At 39.3% G+C, this 23,246-nt stretch overlaps 1 protein-coding gene across 1 annotated transcript; it reads left to right on the top strand.

Moving 5' to 3' along the window:
* The first annotated feature begins 18,963 nt into the window (after window positions 1-18,963).
* Window positions 18,964-23,014, top strand: LOC145937950 (uncharacterized). The gene is made up of 3 exons (XM_083041296.1): window positions 18,964-18,978; window positions 22,284-22,521; window positions 22,770-23,014. Exons 1-3 carry the CDS (start codon window positions 18,964-18,966, stop codon window positions 23,012-23,014), a joined length of 498 nt encoding a protein of 165 aa, XP_082897422.1.
* Window positions 23,015-23,246: the final 232 nt, after the last annotated feature.

Genomic DNA, 23,246 nt, shown 5'->3' with positions numbered 1-23,246 from the left:
TTGTGTCAGGCGATAAGCGCGCTAATAAAAGTGTCATCACTAAAAACTTTGAAATCTTTCACACCTCCGATTTACATGATTGGTACAAACGCCGTGTTATCGAGCCCACACTAGCATCGCTAGAAGAATTTCAAGAACGTGATAGTGGTTGGGCATTATCGCGAATAAACAATTTAACTGTAAATATAAACAAATACAATCCAATGCGTGCGGGATGCCATGTTAAATTGTCGCGAGAAATAATGAACAAAAGAGCTGTAGTGAACGTGCAATCTAAAGACAATGCATGTTTCGCGTGGGCGGTGGTCGCTGCTCTGTACCCCGCAGAAAGAAATGTGGAACGGGAATCTTCATATCCCCATTATTCGACAGTGCTGAATCTCCAAGACATTGAGTTTCCAGTGACTGTGAATCAAATTAAGAAATTTGAACTATCAAACAACATTTCTATAAATGTGTACTGTATCGAAGAAAAGAACATTGTCCCAATGCGTCTCAGCGAGCAGAAGAAAGTCAGACACGTCAACTTGCTGTACGTGAAAGACAGCAACAGCGTTGGACATTTCACATGGATCAAGAATCTCTCCCGGCTCGTGAGCTCGCAATTGAGCAAACATAATGGTCAAAAATATATCTGCGATCGGTACGTATATTTAATTAAAAACGCAATATATAAAATATATAAAAATGTAATATATATATAAATTATATATGTGGAAAAAAAACTAATTATTTGTTTTACAGATGCATACACTACTTCCATTCGGAAGACAAGGTGCAATCACATACGGTAGACTGTGGAGAGATGAATGACTGCGCTATCCGGTTACCGAGCGATAAGGACAAGTGGCTCAGCTTCACCAACTATACCAGGAAAGAACGGCTTCCTTTTGTCGTATACGCTGACCTCGAATGTATATTGACAAAGACGGATAAGAAGGAAGAAGAAAAGAATTTATATCAACATCACCAAGTATTTAGTATAGCATATTATGTACATTGCTCATATGACGATTCATTATCCGAGTATTATTTTCGTCGTAGTGTAGATTGCGTTTCGTGGTTTTCCGAACAACTACAAAATTTAGCGATACGCGTAAAGAATATTTTTGCAACTAACGTCCCCATGGTAAATTTAACATCAGACGAGTGGGAAAAATTTCATAGTGCAACGCATTGTCATATATGTGAGAAACCATTCATGCAAGATAATGATACACGCGTACGCGATCATTGCCATCTGACCGGGCGGTACCGAGGTCCAGCACACTCAAATTGCAACTTAAATTATAAAAACTCTTTTTGCATTCCAATAGTATTTCATAATTTATCCGGTTACGACTCACATTTCATAATTAAGGAAATAGCTACAGCGTTCGAAGGGGGAATCGAATTACTTCCAATAACTAAAGAAAAATATATATCATTTACAAAAAATGTTCAAATTGCAGAAGACAAATCCAGAAATATTAAATTACGTTTTATCGATTCATATAAATTTCTCAATACTAGTCTCGATAAATTGGCATCATTTCTAAGTAAAGATAAACTCAAAAATTTACAATTGAAATTTCAAAATTTATCCACCGAAAATTTCGAATTATTAACACGGAAAGGTGTCTTTCCATATGAATACATCAACTGTTTTGAAAGGTTACATGATACATGTCTACCACCGCGCGAATCATTTTACAGTTCCTTGACCGGCGACACTGTATCCGAGAACGATTACGCGCACGCCGAAAACGTATGGGAGCGGTTCTCCATTCGAACGCTGGGCGAATATAGCGACTTATATTTAAAAACTGATGTCTTGTTATTAGCCGACATTTTTGAAAATTTCCGGGATAAATGTATCGAGAGTTATGGGCTCGACCCCGCGTATTATTATACTCTCCCCGGGTATACGTGGGACGCCATGTTAAAGCATACACGTGTAAATTTCGAACTGCTCACAGACATTGATATGGTAATGTTTATCGAACGGGGTATACGCGGTGGTCTGAATCAATGTTCAAACAGATATGCACACGCTAATAACAAGTATATGCAGTCGTACGATCCATTGAAACCATCTTCATATCTAATGTATTTCGATGTAAATAATTTGTATGGATGAGCAATGTGTCAACCATTGCCTTATGCTGATTTTCAATGGGTGTATATAATTTCGACACATCATCTATCACGCTCGATTCACCCACAGGCTACATCCTCGAGGTAGATTTAGAATATCCGCGACATCTTCACGACACGCACACTGACCTACCGTTTTGCCCGACACGCGACAAGCCGCCAGGCAAGCGGGAAGATAAGCTTCTCGCAACGCTATACAACAAGAAGCGATATGTGATACACTACCGCAACCTGCAGCAATGTACGCGTCACGGCCTTCGCGTTGCAAAAATACATCGCATATTACAATTCGCGCAATCTCCATGGCTTCGAAATTATATCGAACTTAATACGCAATTTAGAACACACGCGAAAAATGATTTTGAAAAAAATTTATATAAATTGATGAATAATGCAGTATTCGGCAAAACGATGGAAAATGTGCGTAATCGGGTTGATGTAAAACTTATCACACATTGGGAAGGAAGATACGGTGCAGAGGCAATGATTGCGAAACCAAATTTCCACAGTAGAAGCATCTTTTCAGAAAATCTAATCGCTGTAGAATTACGTAAACTCGAAGTAAAATTTTACAAATCAATCTATGTCGGCATGTGCATACTCGACATCTCCAAAACATGTTTATACGAATTTCATCACGAGTACATGTCACCGCTATATCGCGACAGATGCAGGGTAATGTACACCGACACAGACAGCCTAATATACCACATCGAATGTGAAGATGTGTATAAGAATATAAAGTGCGACGTAAGCAAATTTGATACGAGCGATTACGCTGCGGACAATGTGTATGGTATACCGCTCGTGAATAAAAAAGTACCTGGTCTAATGAAAGATGAAAATAACGGTGTGATTATGACCGAATTATTATTAATTATTAGATAAATATATTGTAAAATAAACAGTGTACAGATATTTTAAATAAATGTTTATAATACATTATTTTTATGAATCCATGAGTTGTGAGATTTATCCAGTCCCAACCATTTCACATAAACATCATCGCCTTTTTTCCGCAAAATCTTTTCCACGAGATATACATCGGGATTTGCAACATGATGTAACTCGTACTCGTAGAATCCTCCGGCGACGGAATTTCCGCGCAAATCTTCAAGTATATATGTCGCAGGATTAGTTTTCTGCACTTTGATAATTTTAAATATTTCGGTAGTCCAATTTGGTGTAAAACCTTTATCGAAGATGGTCTTGAATTTACTCACGCGTACCTGACAGCCTACTTTGAATCTTGCCGGAGCAGCAATTTTTACGTTACTGTATATCGTATTTAAAAGTTTTTCAGCAATCTCCGGAGTAACATCAATAGGTTTCATGCCGATAGTGCGATGTTTTCGCGCATTGTACTCTGCAACGAGTCGCGACAGCGCGTCGATCCACTTGTAATTGCCATTAAGTGTAAACATTTTCCACATATTGTTCTTTAAAGTACGATTAAATCGTTCCACCACTGAGGCTTTCATAACAGAATACGTCGAGTAATGATTGATGTTGTATTTTTTTACGAGTTTCTGCACATTTGCATTGTAAAATTCTTTTCCTCTATCGGTTTGTATGTTTCCCGGACATCTCTTGCCATCTCGAATTATCTCGGCGATAGCGTCAGCTGTTTCGCGTCCGCTCTTATTCTTGAGCGGCACGGCCCATGCATATTTGCTCAACACATCGATGACGGTGAGTATGTAATTGTATCCTTTGTTGACTCTTGCATAAGGACGCATCTCGACCACGTCAGCTTGCCACAGGTCGTCGTATCCATGTACTATGACACGTCTACGCGGAAAATTTCTTCTCGCTGGAGCGTGCAATTCCTCCACGAGTAGCTGCTTTTCAGAGGTGTTTGATCGAGGCATATTTGTAATAATGTGATATAATTTTCACGTACAGTTCTTTATCTTTTGATGTAGTCTGCGTTACAGCCAATTTATCCAGCGTTAATAATAGCGCCTGCATATTCCTTTCAAGCCTGATTATTTTTTTCTCAATTTCTTTCTGTTGATCTCTCAAAAGCTTGACACTCGCTTCGACATATCGTTTGTTGGCCGCATCATTATCATCTTCCGGTTGCGCTACACGTCGTATCTTGCGCGACCTTGCGTCATAGCCGGAGGCTGTTAGACACAGAGTATTATCGCGCACGTAATTTCTTAGTAATCCATCCCATTGATAATATGAATTATTATTCGACGTTCCAAGTGATAATCCAAATTAATCGACATTTCGATACCACTAATATTGACAGACTGACTCGTATCGTGGATGTATAACTTATTTTATAATAATACCAGCTTCGTAAAGTTCCTCGATAATCGATAATATTTCATTGCTGTGGGCGTTGTTGCCGGCTTGACGTGAAGCTTCGAGCAATCGCAGATGATCTACCAACTCGTTGGGATCATTCCAATGCACGTAATCAATCTTATTATTGTTTAAGATCATAGCACGCGGTATACCTTTTCCAGATTTTTTATCAGAGAATAATGGTGCGATTATATATTTATATTTGTATCCCTTGTTACCTAATACAGGCTGATTCACATTACCATTTCGTCTGTGAGCATTTGTTCTTATTAATATTTTATAGTTTTGCATGTCAGTCGCAGTATATATTTCATCGTCGGGAATTCTCTTGAAAACCAACTCGTAAAGACCTGCTGTTCCAACGTATTTTGATCCATCGATAATTATATTATCATTTTTATCCACATCGAAATTTTTATTACCGAGCGTCATTCCTTTGTCGATAAATTTAACACCGTATACGTAATCCATCTTGGAATTTTTATCTCTCAATATAGCTGCCACATATTTTTGAGCAAGTGGACCCAGGTGATTTCGCAATGAATTTTGACCATCGGATGTTTGTAATGAATGTTGAATTGATGTCACAAGCGATTGAGATGAAGTCTCGAAAATTTCCTCGATAGATGTCTTATCATGCAATAATTGCCTTGGCTGTACATCTTGTATCGGAGTAGAAGTAGTTGCATCCAATAATTGTTGCATTCGCCTGCTTTTGATTCGCTTTGGAGTAGAAGTTATACCGCTCAATGATATATTTGATCGCTTTGTTTTAAACTCTTTTTTCTCTCCGAGCATATTCAATGGTTCAATCTTTTCTTCACCAGACTCAACATCAACTGTATTTTCAACAAGCTGTTTCAGAGGTTCAGAGATTGGTTTAAAATGCCTCTCCAATGCATCGTCCTCCTCTATTTTACCAGTTTTCAAGAAACGATATTTTTTACGGATTGAATCGCTCGTTTTCGCAATCTCTAACACAATCGTTTCACGATCGTTATTCATCATGTTGCAGTTTAGATTGATTGCTCAATCAATGCATCGAAAGCGACTAAGTGCTATGCGGTATTGCAAATTCATTAAATCCTTTTCTGTATCGTCCATTAGTCAGCGGACTGTTCTTGTCAATCGCTGCGAATCCATATTTATGTTGCCAACATTTCTGATAAAATGCACGAAAATTATTGTAAGACATATCTGTATTTACGTGATCGTTGTACACATGTTTCAAGTTTGTCCCATCTTGTTTAAATAAAATTAATAAGTTTGCATTGTCACGTACAAGATGCTTGAGTATCTTGACATACGTTTGACAAAGATAGAAACAGTCGACGCTCGAGTGTCGCCCCATTGCAAAGTACTCTCTTATCGTATCTTGCTTGTCACATGCCACGTCATCAAAGATAAAAATGGAATTCGGAAGCGCCTCACTCGGTGGAATGACATCGCTATTATTAGAGAATGTAAAATAACCAATTTCTTCTATCGGTGATAGCAAATTTTCCAAATATCGATATTTCGGTTGTTGAAGCGATTTCGAGTATACGTACACGTTCTCGAAGCAAACGCCGTGCGGGCTTTCTATCAAACTAATCAATGCGTTAGTTTTACCACAATTCGAAGGACCGCAAATGATTCCGCGTATAGTATTCGGCAGTATGTTTCCATGTCTGCGTATTTCTTTATCCGACATCAACCGTGTTTTATCGTCGAAATTTGTAACTTTGATTATCGTCGATTGCTGAACGAACCGCATGTTTTCTCTCGAATGAATGAATGAGTCATGGAGAGCCTATTTATAGCTGCGCGGAACCATGAATCACTCAGTATCGAAAAAATGTTTGTTCTGCTAACAAGTGCTTCCGATATTCACGGTTTAAGCGCCGAACAGCTGCAATTTGTACCAAAAGCATTTTTATTGCGATATGAAAATCACATCCACTACTTGTGGGACAAGCTTCCGGAACACATAAAGGCGGATCCAGAGATTCAGACCTGTCGTCGATGTTTCAAACATTACAATCGACCGTGGCAGCAAACGCACATCGACGGTCCAGCGCCAATGATAAAGGATTGCAGCGAATGTCAACGAAAATAGGTAGTGGTCTCTTTAATCGCGCGATAAACGCGCTTCCGATAGAATTACATATCCCCGGCTATCAGTTTTGCGGTCCGGAGACTCATTTGGAAAAGCGATTGGTTAGAGGTGATCGAGGCATTAATCCATTGGATGCTGCGTGTCGCGAGCACGACATTGCATATTCTCAAAGCAACGCCCTCAGAGAACGACACGTTGCTGACAATATACTCGCTGCAAAAGCGCGAAAACGTATTACTGCGAGAGATTCGACTCTTGGTGAAAGAGCAGCTGCTACGACTGTTTGGGCAGCTATGAAAGCAAAGACAAAATTCGGTATGGGGATGAAGTCGAAAAAATCTTTGGAAAAGAAGAAGAAACGAATACTGCCTGTGGCGAAGCGTGGTGGTATCTTGCCAATTTTACCATTGTTGGGAGTTCTCGGTTCGTTGGCCGGTGGAGCAGCGGGAGTCGCAAAGGCTGTGAATGATAGCAAGGCTGCGCAACGTCAGCTTGAAGAAATGCAACGTCATAATCGCGCTATGGAAGGTCGTGGAGTTTATCTCGCTCCATACAAGCGTGGACAGGGATTCTCAACTAAGAAAAAAAAAAAACGTCAAAAAAAAAACGCTAAAAATGCCTGTGGGTGTAACAACTAATGTACAATTAGAACAACTGGCAAGACGTATGCATATACCATTCTTTAGAGGTGTTTTCATGCGCAATAATTTACCGATAAACGGTGTGCGACAAAATGAGAGCGGTATCGTCAATTTGGACGACGTTGATGGTCCCGGTACTCATTGGGTAGCATATGTAAAGAGGGGAAATCGATCAATATATTTCGATAGTTTTGGTAATCTACGACCACCCAAAGAATTGGTGCAATATTTAAATGTTGCGAAAATAGAATACAATCACACATCCTATCAAAATTATAATCAGAATAATTGTGGACAATTGTGTTTACGATTTCTTCAAACGGTTGATATAAAACCTGTCAATCTATCATCACGATTCAGTTTGACAACATGTCGCTAACACTAACGTTGACTGGCAAAAGTAGCGTTCTCGCTGTAAGCTACTTTCCAGCTATAGATTTATCGAATGGTGATTATGAGCTCGGTTTAACAGATTTTGAAACTTATCATACGATTCCGAATGTAAATTCTAAGAATAATAAATTTTACTTTGATAACGATGACAAGGAAATTACAATACCCGAAGAATCATACGAAATACATGCTATAGATGAGTATCTGAGACGTGCAATTTCACAATATCCTTCCAATAAAGAGCAGAATGAAGATGCAATAGCGCTTCGCGCCAATCATAATATTCTAAAGAGCGAAATCAAATGCATCTATAGAATAAACTTTAATAAACCATACAATATAGGATCGTTGTTGGGATTCTCGTCGAATCGTATATTGCAACCTCACAAATGGCATGATTCGGATTTACCTATAAATATTATTAGCGTGAATATTATCCGTATAGAATGTAGCGTCACCACTGGTGCGTACAGTAATGACAAGTGCGTACACACGATACATGAATTTTCACCGAGCGTGCCGCCAGGATATAAGATATCGGAAACGCCTGCACAGATCATTTATCTCCCGATCGTCGTACGGAGCATTACTGATCTAACGATACGCATTGTTGATCAAGAAGGACGATTGTTGGATTTTCGAGGAGAGGAAGTTACTGTAAGTTGCACGTACGGCGTCGACAAAATTAGCGTGTGATGCTCGTGCTAAATGATACGGAGCACGTGAGAGATAATAATTTTACGAGGGACATTACGAGGGACAATACTTTTGCGAGAGCAGCTGCGGCAGTGAGCGACAATAATCAGAGATCTCGTTACACTAAAAAGAAACTCAGCGCATTGAATCGCGAATTTTTAAAATCATTGGGATTCATCGTACGAAAAGATGATTGATATTTTGAATATTGGTGGTGAACCAGTCTTTGATGATCGTATCGTCAAGGTTGAGACACATACATACAATCCATATGCTAACACATCGCGTGGACATAGCGACGAGATACGGATACCTATACACCACCAGGATTTGTACACGTTGCCGTGCGAAAGCTTTTTGTATGTCGAGGGAAAGTTGATGACATCTAAAATAGATGCAAATGAAACGATGATATTAACAAATAATTGTGTTGCGTTCATGTTTGATGAAATTCGATATGAACTCAATGGTGTGGAGATTGATCGCAACAGAAACGTTGGAATAACTTCAACGATGAAAAATTATGTTTCTTTAACAACCGAGAGAAGTAAAATTTTGAAGAATGCTGGATGGGATATGACACATAATGGGTCATGTAATGAAATTTGTATGTTCAACTTTTGCGTGCCGCTCAACATGCTATTGGGATTTTGCGAAGATTACAAACGTGTTGTGATTAATGCTCGCCATGAATTAATTTTGATACGTTCGCGCAACGACAACAATTGTCTGTATGGACCTGCTGAAGCTGCTATTGAATTACTCAAGATACAATGGCGTATGCCTCATGTACTATTGAATGAGGTTAATAAACTGTCCTTGCTACGAGCATTGGAAAGCGGGCAATTCTTAAACATGAGTTTTCGCGCTTGGGATCTATACGAATTTCCTCTGCTACATAGTACAACCAAGCATTCATGGACTGTGAAAACTGCTTCTCAGCTGGAAAAGCCGCGATATGTGATCTTTGCACTGCAGACTGGTAGAAAAAATATTATGACAAAAGATGTTACTGTATTCGATCATTGTAAATTAGCCAACGTAAAGCTGTATCTAAACTCGGAATCTTATCCCTATGATGATTTAAATTTAGATTTTGAAAAAAATAGATTCGCCCTCTTGTTTGATATGTACTCTCGTTTTCGCAAATCTTATTACGGGTGTGATATTGAGAAAGTACTAACTAACGCGAAATTTCTATATTGCGGTCCTCTCGCAATTATTGATTGTTCGCGACAAAATGATTCTGTCAAAAATTCTACCGTGGACGTGAGAATAGAGTTTGAATGTAAGGAAGATGTACCGGCAAATACTACAGCATATTGTCTCATCTTGCATGATCGTATTGTCGAATATTGTCCTTTGTCCAACGTAGTTCGTAAAATTACATAATCAGCAATTATCCCCTCCTCCGATGTAATATAAATGATTGAGATTTTTAACAATCGACATCAGTCGTCCAACATTCTTGCAACAAAATGGTTGTACCGACGTTTGTGGATCTGCAAGGATTTATTCTCAATAAACGATTTATCGTGAAGGAAGCGGCGATTCTGAGAAGAGGATTTATTGTTTCACATTATTTTTTCGCATGCCCCGTACCATGAGGTGTGCTCATAAAATCGGAGAGACGTCAAGCCTCATGGTTGACTCTAAATCATCATGGATTGCAATGGGAAGATGGAAACGTTCCATACTGCATGGCTCAGCGTTTGATTACAACAGCTATCGCTGGTATGATACAAGAAGAAGAGACATCCTCTTTGTGTACGTAAAAGGCCATGAAAAGAATGGTTGACCAATATAATGGACGATGCGAGAAACGGTTTCATTATTGAGACCTTGGATGCAAACTATGAAGATATTCCTGCATTAAACAACTTAGATACTATAGCCTACGTTGCGATAAACATGTAAAAAATTGTGCTTTAGAAAATGTATTTAAAATATTTAATTGGTGGTCAAATCATCGCAATGATTCGCCACACCCTTTTTTTGAATAAATTAATATTGAAATAATATTATCTTTGTTCGCTCATTTTCCTCATACGCATACAAGTATTATATGTCCACACGTGCTCGTATTAATTTCAGCATGTGATAGCATTCTTATGTTATAATTTTTAAATGTAGTCGATTGAGGTTTGAATGTGGTTGATTGATGTTCGATCGAGATACGAACATGGATCGAAAGTGGTTCGAAGGTGGTTGATTGATGTTCGATCGATGTTTGAACGTGGTTTGAAAGTGGTTTGAAGATGGTTGATTGATGTTTGATCGAGGTTCGAAGGTGGTTCGAAAGTGGTTGATTGATGTTCGATCGATGTTCGAACGTGGTATGAAAGTGGTTCGAAGGTGGTTGATTGACGTTCAATCGATGTTCGAACGTGGTTGATCGAGGTACGAACGTGGTTGATTGACGTTCGATCGATGTTTGAACATGGTTCGAAAGTGGTTCGAAGGTGGTTCGAACGTGGTTCTATTGACGTTCGAAGGTGATTTCAATTTTAAATATTATTCATATGCTTATTCTCATCATGAAATCTTTGTTTCGGACCATCTGTTTTCTTATCTCATGTGCCGAGTAAGCGTTCAAGCTATTATGTCATACATCCCCTACTCTTTTTAACGTGAGCGGGTCTGTCTCCGCGATGTTCGTCATAAAGTTTTTAGCGTTTGACACGTTAGTATCTTGAACAGTTTTAAAATGAATTTTGAAGAAATAGTGCGCCATGACGATCGACCCAGGTGGGTCGATATGATATTTCGTGACGATCGACCCATGTATCGTGACTTATGGTACGAGTCGGTGCGTGAGGTGGTGGCTGCCAGGTGGGTGCGGATAAGTCGGGAGTATGACCGATACTATAACGATCTGCTGTGGGGCGACATAGAGGAAGAGGTCCCTGATGGCGAATAGGATGATGTGTGCTGCCTTCGCCAGTTGTTCAGGGAGGAACCTTATCTTCCCGAACATGTCCCGGAGCCATTATGGGCCTAGTAAGTATTTCTTTTCATTTATAAATTATTAAAATAATAAATTGATTAATAAAATAAATATATTTAATAAAAATTTCTGTTATGCAGGAGTTCCGCCCTGCCGCCTCGCAGCCACCGTCACCTCGCAGCCACCACCACCTCGCAGCCACCACCTCACGCACCGCCTCGTACCACAAGTGGTGATACATGGGTCGATCGTCACGGAATATCATATCGACCCATGTGGTTCGATCACCATCGCTCAACACCGCCCCACATCCCCCTATACTTTTTATATTTTTATATTATTATTATATTTTAAATTTTACACACACACACAAAATTGTATGATTGCACACACACATAGTTATATAATAAAAATTATTTTAAAAATTATATTAAAAATATATAGTTTATTTTAGATTAGATCTTCTCCCCTTCCTCATCCTAAAAATATTAATTTAAAAAAAAATATTATTAAAAAAAGTCTCTCTCGCGTCCGCCTCTCGCGCTCTCGTTCGCTGCATCAGCTCTCGCGCTCTCCATCGCCGCATCGTCTCGCAACATCTCTCTCTCGCTCTTGTGATATCTCTCTCGCTCTTGCATATACGCCTCGCTGCAACACCTCGCGCTCTCAATCGCCGCATCATCTCGCTACCGCTATCTCTCTTTCGCGAACGTCTCTCTCGCGACATCTCTCTCTCTCGCGTTCGCCTCGCGCTATCCTTCACATTCCTCTCTCCCCGCGGACTCCTTACCCAAAAAGTTTCATGCGGTCTTTCGCGGATTCCCCTCTCCCCGCAGACCCCTCACCAACAAAGCTTCATGCGGTCTTTCGCGGACGCCTCCCCCTCCCCGCGGACCCCTCGCGGACCCGTCACCTAAATCGCGGACGCTTCCCCCTCCCGCGGACCCCTCGCGGATCCTAACCTCGCGGACGCCTCCCCCTCCCCGCGGACCCCTCGCGGACCCGTCACCTAAATCGCGGACGCTTCCCCCTCCCGCGGACCCCTCGCGGATCCTAACCTCGCGGACGCCTCCCCCTCCCCGCGGACCCCTCGCGGACCCGTCACCTAAATCGCAGACGCCTCCCCCACCCCGCGGACCCCTCGCGAACCAGGCACAAAAATCGCGGACGCTTCCCCCTCCCCGCGGACGCCTCCCCCTCCCCGCGTGACGTCATTCCCCCTCCCCGCGTGACGTCATCCCCTCTCCCCGCGTGACGTCATCCCCCTCCCCGCGTGACGTCATTCCCCCGCGCCCTGGGTTCCCCTCGCCCCTCACCCTCCTCTTTGCCCCTGAGTTAGAACTCTCCTTATATCACTACTGACACGATCTTTTGATTGATTCGGAATAATCGGAAGTTCGATTTTATCGGGACTCTATCGCGATCTGACTTTAATTGGGCGCCAGGTACGGGAAACCGTACCGTTACTCACCGGGAAATCCGCGACGCGGTCGACGCGTACGTCTCGAATATGGCAACACTCGATCGATTACCCACTCCAAGAGATCGTGGCGATCACAAGCACGGCAGCTCGGCCGACAGAAAGGGTTCGTTTTGCGACCGGAAGAGTGAGAATAACGGGACAAAGCTTTCTGAATTTTCATGAGTGTATTTCGACAAAAAAAATAATTAGAAAGTTAAGCAAGACAAAAGAAAATAAATAAGAATTACAATAATAAAATTTAGGTAAAGACGACCAGTATTCGGTGGTCGTCTCGCGGTCGCCCGCTATCGCTGATGGGTCTCGATTCTCGTGTCCAAGGTCGAAGTCAGGCAGACAACCACTATTCCGAAAACAATAGTTTCGAGGACGATTCCTCGACACCGTCATTTTCGCCCCGCGAGGCTTAACCGGGCCCCGGCAGCTAGAATCGACGCTTCAACGTCGGCAATTGCCTTGTTTCTCCGCGACGATCTTCCCCGACACGAGAGAGAGAGAGAGAGAGAGAGCGGCTCTCATTAGCCGCCGGAACGCTTTACGAGTCAATCGGCGAGATTCTATCTATCGAGATTACGTGGTGTGTACCCGGATCATATCGAAATTTTCGTATATTCGGCCGTCATTGAGACACGTGTAAGCCGCGCGCTAAGCCCGGAATCTGATTCTACAAAACACTTGCGCCCACGCGCCGGGATATCAACTTACACGCGCCGCGCACGTGATCCGTCCGGTACCCACTACCCGCGTGAATCTCGAATCGACTACCTCGCACTCGCACTAATTACAACAGTACGAAGGGTCGGATCAATTTCGCGTCGCCCTTCGCTCACCCTTATGTAAAGAATGCTACAAAAGAAACACACAAAAATCGCAATTACGAACTCACCGACCGTCTGCCAAAGCGGCAGCTAGGGTCGATGCATTAATCGCGTCACACATGCAAGAGATCGAAGGACTTTACATTACTAGAGCTCGGACTGTGGGTTTCGCAGAGAGAGAGAGAGAAAGAGAGATTATCCGCGAAAACAATAGGGTTCGAACGAGTCGTTTCACCTGAGGCCGTCACCAGGAAAATCGCGTAATTTTACTATGTTACGATTACCGTCATTCCGGCAGCTAATTTTATTAATTACGGCTCCGTTTTCTCGGTGCGACTCGTTCGAACGTTCTACCTCAAATATCTGGAGGTGTCGGGGATGACGACGACGTCTCACCAACTCTCGTCCAGCAGGATCTCGCGCTCTCGTTTCGACAATGATCTCCCGATTCCTTGGCTGACGATAGGACCTCTACTCTCTCCCGAGTCTCGCCAGACAGTGACGAGCGGAAGTCCCGCCGGAGACATGCTGGCGCCGTATCGCCGAACTAGGCCGATCGGGGCGCTCCTGTAATCAGGGCCGTGAGGCGGCCTGGAGGGTCCCCGTGGTCGTTCTTATTGCCCTTCGTTTTCGTGTTCCTTTTCCCGTCACCGGAGTCATCCTTCCATTCCCGTAGGATACCGGGCGGGAAATTCTTTCGGCAGCTTACGGAGGACCCGACGTCGGCAGCCGCGGACACCGGATGTCGTCCGCCGCGAGTCTTCAATCGATTGTGAATCGCATCCGGGTCCAGGCGCCGGGTATGCTATCGGGTCCCTTGCCGTAACTCCGTGGCGGGCTCCTGCGCACTCTCGCGCGGAGTGATCTTCCCCTTTCCGCAGCTCTCGATTCCTAGGGAAGAGGAAATTGTCTTCAATGTTTTTATGCGGCAACTACTGTCCCGAAAAGCAATCAAGGTCGCGATAGTTTAAAAGCGGGCTCACCTAGCGTGTTCCGTATGGCGTGGCCTCCCCTCGTCCTGTTTCTCTCTCTTTCGTCGCTTTTTCCTCCGGATGAGATGTCGTCGCTTCCCCCTTGACCTCCGCTAATTTCTGTAATTGCTGCCGCAGCAATCACCAAAAAACCTTATTGGCTACGGCAGCACGCGAAGCGGCGGAATCGCGTCCGATTCCGCGCTCGGATCGCTCTCTCTCTCTCTTATTCTAGAGAGAGCAGAGGCCCCAAATCCTTCCCGGTCGGGTCTTTCGACCCTTGTGACGGACGGATTTTAAAATGAACAATTGTCACGTCTCAAAGTATATAAGTATAAGTATGTTTTTTTTTTCTTTAGACCGTTGGTTCAACGTCTGTGGTGAGCTTTGAGGATAGGTCGGCGTGGCCCATTTGGATGAGTGCGTCTCTGAAGTTATATGCTTGACTGAGAAATTTATTATTATTGTTCATGTGCAGCTTCACAAAGGCTGCTCCTTCTCTTAAAGGGTGGACTATATTTATCCACCCTTCTTGTCCTTCTAGGAGCAGTCGACACAGTTCTCTTGTTTTTCTTTGTTGCACGTTGTTTCTTTGTTACGGGACGTGGTATGGGCTAATCCGCATAATAAGGCTTGCCAAGATAACTTTATAAATCAGTCTTCGAGGTGGTAGATATCGGGCGACGACATACTACCCTTCCCCAATCGCCGAGTATTACATGAACCGTTCCTGTGCTCTCGCTTATGTTTTTAATAAACCCTCGTCGCCAAATTTTGTGATCCTTTACCACAACATCCATATTTTCTTTCATGTGTTCTGGGAATATTAATAACGAGTTGGCTCTTCTCTCCATCCGGAAGTGAAGTTCCTCTTTCATTTCCAGGAGATCCTTCTTACTATTTTTTAACTGCACCCAGAAGAGGAGCGGTGATTCTGCTCTTACTACAGTTACCTTCAGGCGACTACGAGTCAGGAAGTCCGTGTCGATGTAGGGTACTTCCATTTCTGTAGGGATCGAAATACAGAAAAAAAATTTTATTGTGATGTTGATGGGTAACCTGTAAGCATTGCTGTATATATGCGGAGTGAGAATGGGGGTATTTGTAATGGCGGAATACCTTTCTTCTTATATGACTCCGGTTTCTTGGCCGTTGTTAATAAATTTTTTCTTGTAAAATTTTTTTTTAAAATATATTTTTAGTTGTAGGGTGTAATTAGAGGTTTTTTTGGTGGGAAGAGGAGGGTAAGTGCGGTTGTGTTTTGGTTTTATTTCGGCGTAAATAGGTTGTTCCTTTTCGGTGTTTAAGACTGGAGCTGTGGCTTCGTTCGCTGGCAGTGGTCTTTTCAGTTTTAAGTGTAATTGTAACTGTGTGAGGGAATCCCATATGACTAATACTCCCAGCAGGTATAAGGACCATCCATATACCATATGCAAGGCGTAACCGTGTACTATTGTATCCAGTATTAATTTGAAGATTCTTATTCCTAAATAAATGCCCATTATTCCTGCGCTGATGTTACCGAAAATTAAAAATTTGTTCCAAAATTTTTCCCATGTTGAAATTGCAATTTTTTCTACAACGTTTCTGTCTAGTAAATTTGAGAGCGATCCTCCCTGTATAGGCGAGGGTCTTCCCAGTACGCCCCTTGCTATGCTATTTAGCACAGCAGGTTGTTCGGCTGGAAACATTATGTGATCTCTAAGTTCTTCGAGATCATTTTCTGTATATATGCCGCTTGTGTGGCGAGTAATCCTGGGCTTGAGTATTTCCAAGTGGGTTTGGTTAATGGTTTGGTAATTTCATAACTGCCAGCGGCAATGTGTCCACAGGTTTCGGTGTAAATTTATACCAAGGATCTTCTAAGAGATACATGGCAGGCGCAACGCATTGCACGCTGTTTGTATTCCTTGTCGTAACAAAATATGAGTTTGAGGGGTCAAGAAATATGTCTCGTTTCCTCTTAATACTGGTAATTCATCGTAGCATTCTTCTGTTCTTGCGATTCTTACTTCGACAGGTACGCATTTTACTATGTGAATTACTTCTCCCGCTAGCAGGGCCATATATCCGGGTCCTTTCATTAAATGATACGCGAAGATATCCGGCTGTGTCGCTATCGCTAGCGCGTTTTGCAACATTTGTTGTTCTAAATTACATTGTTGTAACAAGATATTTCTGTATAGTTGATTTATTTGCGTATTTAGAGTTCATATACATAAATATATCGAGATTTGCTACGCGCGTTTGTTTTTTAAAGATTGCAATCCCAGGTGCAGTTTCAAAAATAATCAATTTTGGATGCTCCGTACGTGTAAGAGTGTATCCGCAGGTGACGTATTTTCCCTTGCTGGTTAAAGCAAAGATGGTGTTTTGTGTGGTCAATGAGTAGACCACTTGAGCCTGTTGATTTATATTGTCGACGATTTTTTCCGCATAGCCTTCGTATAATGTTCCGTAGCTTGAAAATTTACAAGTGTCTGCAGGTACGGGATCCCAAAAGGTATCCCCTCCTTCTATGTCTGACAAGGAGAGTACCCCAACTTCCACCCGAGTTTTTTAATGAGCTTTGGTGTGGTAGTAGATGAGGAAAATATAAGATTACGCCTCCAACATTAGCCGTAGATATGCAGTAGTTTTCGAGAAATCGAGGATTGAAATTAGGCGAGCACGTTATGTATCTTAAATTTAAATTTAAATTTTATCGCAGCATTCGGTTAGCCGCGCGGCAAACGCGTTAGACTTACGATCTGAAGATCATGCGTTTGCGTCTCGTCGTTGGTTTATTTTATTTTTTTTTATTTTTTAATTTAACTTATTTTTTATTGCAAATGTAAATTATTCTATTTATTCATAATTATTTATTGGCATTATTAATTATTTTAAATGGAAGAAATAATTAAAATCCTTCTAATATAATTATATATTATACAAATTTAAAAGAATCTTTCGAGAAATAATTTGTTTCGAAATAAAATTTTCAACATTTTATAGCGTAACCTCGACTGTTAAAAACATTTTGTTTTTAAAAATTGATAACAATTAAAATATAACTAAAGGTCGGATTCTAACTTGAAACTAATGTTAGAGACGACCGTTTAAACTTAACAAAAGAGCCGACCGTTCTTCAGGTATACGAATTCTCCTTTGTTTTCCCCTCTACTTGTGCCTTCTCTCCTTTATGTGCGAATCTTTTGTGGCATCCTAGAACAGACTGGTTTTGTGCGTAATATATAATTTTATTAGAACAATTTTTATTATTTCTTTTATTTAAAATAATTAATAATGCCAATAAATAATTATGAATAAATAGAATAATGTACATTTGCAATAAAAAGTAAGTTGAATTAAAAAGAAAAAAAAAAATAAAATAAACCAACGACGGGACGCGAACGCCTGATCTTCAGATCGTAAGTCTAACGCGTTCGCCGCGCGCCTAACCAAATACTGCGATAAAACCTTTAAATTTAAGATACATAACGTGCTCGCCTAATTTCAATCCTCGATTTCTCGAAAACTACTGCGTATCTACGGCTAATGTTGGAGGCGTAATCTTATATTTTCCTCGCCTACCACCACACCAAAGCTCATTAAAAAACTCGGTTGGCAGTTGGGGTACTCTCCTTGTGAGCAATGAGTGGAGCTGAGCTCGCACGCTATTCCGGATCTGAATTGTACTTTATTAGTGTTTATACGTACGTCGGCTATGTAGTCCTATCGTCTTGTGATATCTCTTCGACGTATGCGTACTTTCCATTAAATACATCCATAGTGTGAGAAAACATTCGACATTTTTTTATTAATCGATCTATTTCCACTTTACATTGAATTACTTTTACGAATTGAAATTCGTTGATTTGAAGGAGTTGAATATAAACTTTGCTTGAATTTACATTTTGTTGGGGTATGTCACATTCTTCTATATTTAGTAGTGATGGCGTAGTAAGATTTGCGGATGCCGATCCGCAGTCGTAGCCTATTATTTCATGCGCCGATCGTAAGTCACTTATTAAGATTAAGATAATCATTCTTCTGATTCCCTCAGCCATCTGAAATTTCCATTTGAAGATGTTATTCGGTTGTTCCTTTATTTATTTATTGTTTGTGTTTCCTTTTCTTTATTTTTTTTATACCCCACCCCCCCTTTTATATATATATATATATAGGAATATAACTGTAATATTATGAGAAATATTACAGTTACATTTATAAAATGTAAAAATAAAATATTCAGTAATTGTTAGTTTTTCTTCGTTTACTGCTACAACGCTACACAAGAAGTCAATTGTGCACATGCGTAACTTTTATTTCCACGGCTGCGCGCTGCGCATCACTGTACTGTTCATGCTCGATGATATAGTTTTACGTTCTACGTCATCTGCCAGCAGTGCGAAATTTCAAGTGCACAATATAAAGTGATAGTTGATAAAAAATACAACTTTAAATCGAACAGATTGGATCAACATGGATAAAAGACAAGTATATATGAATTATTCGTATAGTATTTCCTTGCTTTTTTGTACAGCATACGTCTTTTTTTTTTTTTTTTTTTTTTTTTTTTTTTAATTAATGTGCCTTCAACCAGTTTAGTCCAATTGTGATTATTTAGGCACTCAGTTCACTTTTTCTTTTCAGTATAGTCTTATACTCTTTGTATCATTAATATTTCTATTTCGTACAGCATACGTCTGTTGTGATTGAGGTTAAGGTAAGATGTTCTTCTCATGGATAGTGATGATGTTATATATTGCTGTTTTCATACACACACACACACACACACATTCGCTCTATTCACAATCTATAATAATATATATTATATAATAATAGATTTGTGGTACTACTGGCAGTTCAGGCCGTGAATGTCGGAATGCAGCAATATAGCATGAGGCTCTGTCACAATGTCCAATGCTTGTGCCTAATTTGTATATATATAAAAAATAATGTCCAGAGGAGGTTTTTCTCATATTTCTTTAAGTGTCCGTAAGTATACATCATATATCGTATAAGTTTTAAGCACTTATAATAACGTAATAATAAAATAAGAAAAGCTACATTGTAGCGAAGAATGAAACATGACATGAGATGAACATGATAAATATTTAAATATATCATTTTAAACAAATAATCTGAATTTCCTAACATATATTGCAATTATAATCATTCAATATAGCAATGTGCAGGTTCTGATATACACTACCAGTATTGAAAATATATAATGTACGTAATGTAAACTATAGATTTCAGTACTAACACAATGTATATCGGAACATGCCCTACATTGGATGATTATAATTGCAATATGTTAGGAAATTAGTATGTATATATTCGGACACTTAGAGAGAGGGGAAAAAATATTTATGCGAACAGTTTTGCTATAGTCTTTGAATTCATATAGATGTGTGATTAAGTTATAAAATGTTTATTAATAGAGAGTAAGATTGTTGTGAAGATAGTTTGTATTATTATGCACTGTATTTGTAGTATTAAAGTCATTTATTGAAAGTACTGAAATTCACACACAGAATATCTGAATATTGTAAATTGCAGATTATATGTAGCCTCAAGAATATTTAGATACTCATGAACAAATACGATTGAATATCAGCATAGAGGGATTGCCTTTGGATAGAAATGGAAAGTTACATTTTTGGCCCATTTTAAGATCCTTGGCTGACAAGACTTGTGAGCCTTTTATTATTAGTGTTTATTTTGGTACAGAGTCAAAGCCCTCAACACTAGAACAATTTTTAAAAGAATTTATTAAAGAGGATGGAGGAACTTTCCACAAATGGTTTTGAATTTAATGATCATATTTATGATGTGTCTATACATAACTTCATTTGTGATGCTCCAGCGAGATCTTTCGTGAAATGCACCATTGGACATAATGGATTATTTTCTTGTGAAAAATGTGAGGTTGAAGGTGAATGGTACCATAACAGGATGGTTTATTTGAATAATGGACAGAAACGCACAGACCAATCATTTATTGACAGAAGAAATCCTGAGCCAAGAATCCATCAAGGATTATCACCATTAGAAGAGCGACTCAATATTAAAATGGTATCCCAATTTAGGCTTGAATATCTTCATCTTGTGTGCCTTGGTGTGATGAAGAGATTTTTAATGCGATTATTAGAAACAAGAAACCGAGGCAAATTAATAGATGAAAACAGAAGCTTTTAAAAATACTTCAGCATGGATTAGACAGTTTATTCCCAGAGAATTCAACCGAAAGTCTTATCGATTTAAGAAGGTTGCTCATCTTAAGGGTACAGAGCTTAGAAGATTTTTACTATATGATGGTATTAAAATAATGAAGGATCATACTCCTAACAGAATATATTACACTTTCTTACTCTTCCATTGTAGCATTTATATTTTAGCTTCTCCTTCACTCGCGCAGAATAATGCAATGAGAAATGCTGCTAGAGAATTTTTGAATTTATTTGTACAATCTAGTAGCCATGTCTTCAGCCGTGATTTTATTTTGTTTAATATGCATGGACTTATTCATCTAGCTGATGAATGCGATGAACATGGATTCTTGGACTTATTTAGTGTGTTTCCATATGAAAATTATTTGAAGACAATCAAGCAATCATTACGATCAGAATATCACCCTTTGCAACAATTAGCAAGAAGAGATGCTGAAATCAATGGACACTTGTCAAAGTCGAAGAATATTATTGAGGGTATACAGTTGAAAGGAAATCATATTGATCCCAATGAAACTGTTCAAGGGGAACACTATAAAATGCTTACAAGCAATAAATTTATATTGAGATGCGTTGCTCCTGATCATTGTTTTAAGACTGAGGACGGATCAGTGGTTTTATTGCGAAATATTGTTTATTCTGAAGACAATGTAGTGATCCTACGTGGATAGAAATTTCAGACACAAAATAATTATTATCAATATCCAATGGACTCATCCTTGATTGGCATCGTTCTTGTTTCCCAACTAGATGAAACAGTTAGATCCTGGGAGATGAATCATACAATTATGAAATGTATTCTTATTCCTGAAAATATAAGGTCGTATGTATTCCTCTTGCGCACAGCTCTTGTGGTATATTATGACTACTGATAAGGGTAAGGTTTGTTCTGTTGTGCGATTATTGTCTGTTTATGTACCTGTTATATGCTACATGGTTATTGTTGTTTTCTACTACTGTCTCACATAGTCGACATTAGATATTAATCTAGTTTATATTTTATGATATGGTTTACATTTCTATTTTTACTTGTGATTTGTGATTAAGATTTCTTTAAAAAATAATCAATTCTTGTTGAGATAAAGTAAAATTATAAATAATCAATTCTTGTTGAGATAAAGTAACATTTCTATTTGGAATTTACTATATATTAATGTTTTATGTTTAGCAATGTGTGTTTGAAGTTTATAGCAATATATATATATATATATAATGTATATATATATTTATGAATAAGTATATTTTTTGAAAAATTTATTGTCAACATTGTTTGTGTAATTTGTTCGATTGTCTTGGATAAAAATGTATGACTTCTCTTTCTTCACTTTATTAAAGTATCTTAATTATATCAAGCATTCAAGAATGTTATTCAAATATTTCTTTAAAATATTAAATATTTATATTTATATGTTATATATTTATGCATTTATATCGTTCTTGTGTAATATATCATTTCTTTGCTGAGCATTATATATAGTACTTTGACATTTGTGCACTGTTTTGAGTATATATGATTTTAAGTTAATTGTATTTTTTTATTTTATAATGTGTGTTATTGTTTTCCAGTATGCCGTGATGGCCTTCATAGGAGAGGAACAAGAAGAAGGAGAAACAATCGCAGTAGTTCATGGATCTGTTACATGGATTAACAAGCCTGACGATAAGATTACTGATATGTTCTGGCCTCCAAAAAATTGGCCTGAAAAAGGATCAAGACCTGTACACTTAAAGAGAGCTGTAAAAAATTGTATTGTACCTAACATTCATTGGCCTCTTCATAAAGGATCAATTCTTCACTTATACCGTAAGTTTGTTAAATATGATATGTCAATTTCTTTTCATCTATTCTTCATTAAATTAAGTTGTATGTAGTAAATATAAAATGTTTATTTATTGTGTTTCTTTCCTGTGATAATTGGAAGTTTAAGCTGATGCTTTAAGTTCTAATCGAATTTTTTAACATTACTATTACATTAAATAACTGTTCTTTAATAGCGCTATATAGTTGAAAATCTGTTGAAACTATTATTACTCTTACATTTGTTACTGCAGGTGAGTATGATGATGCAGTTAAAGGTTTGAAAAGAGCTGAGGATAAAACATCACTTGAAACAGAGGCAAATGATGCTCCAAGAAAAAGAAAGCCATCAAGGCGATACGTAGACTCATCTAATGAAGACAGTGAAGATAAGGAGAACAATATGCCACCTCGAAAAAAAAAGGTCCTCGTAAAGGCAAAGTTAGAAAACTTAGCGATAGTGATGATGAGAGCGACTTCAAGATTTTGCCTCAGGTGAACTCCGACGTTTTGAATGCAGTTAAAGAAAATATGCATCAAATACAAGATAAAGAGAGTGAGACAATCTTCAGAAAGAAACCTGTCGAGGAAAATTTTGAGTTTAAAAGAATTTTCCTTAAGAAGTTCCAAGATAATCCCAGCCAAGGTGAACGAAAACAAAAGCAACTGCAAAAGATTTGCAGTGATCAATCTCCAAGTATTATCTGCAAAAAGAACGAAAATCGGCGAAA

The sequence above is a fragment of the Prenolepis imparis genome, unplaced genomic scaffold (assembly GCF_030444845.1).
Source record: "Prenolepis imparis isolate NDT839.2.m4 unplaced genomic scaffold, iyPreImpa1.0 SCAF_6, whole genome shotgun sequence".
Lineage (NCBI taxonomy): Eukaryota > Metazoa > Arthropoda > Insecta > Hymenoptera > Formicidae > Prenolepis > Prenolepis imparis.
Note: the sequence above shows the minus strand (reverse complement) of the source record. Positions and strands in the feature narration are given on the sequence as shown.

Coding starts and splice junctions, on each gene's coding strand:
- LOC145937950 (XM_083041296.1), top strand. Junction 22,522..22,769: donor ATCAATTCTTCACTTATACC/GTAAGTTTGTTA, acceptor TTGTTACTGCAG/GTGAGTATGATGATGCAGTT.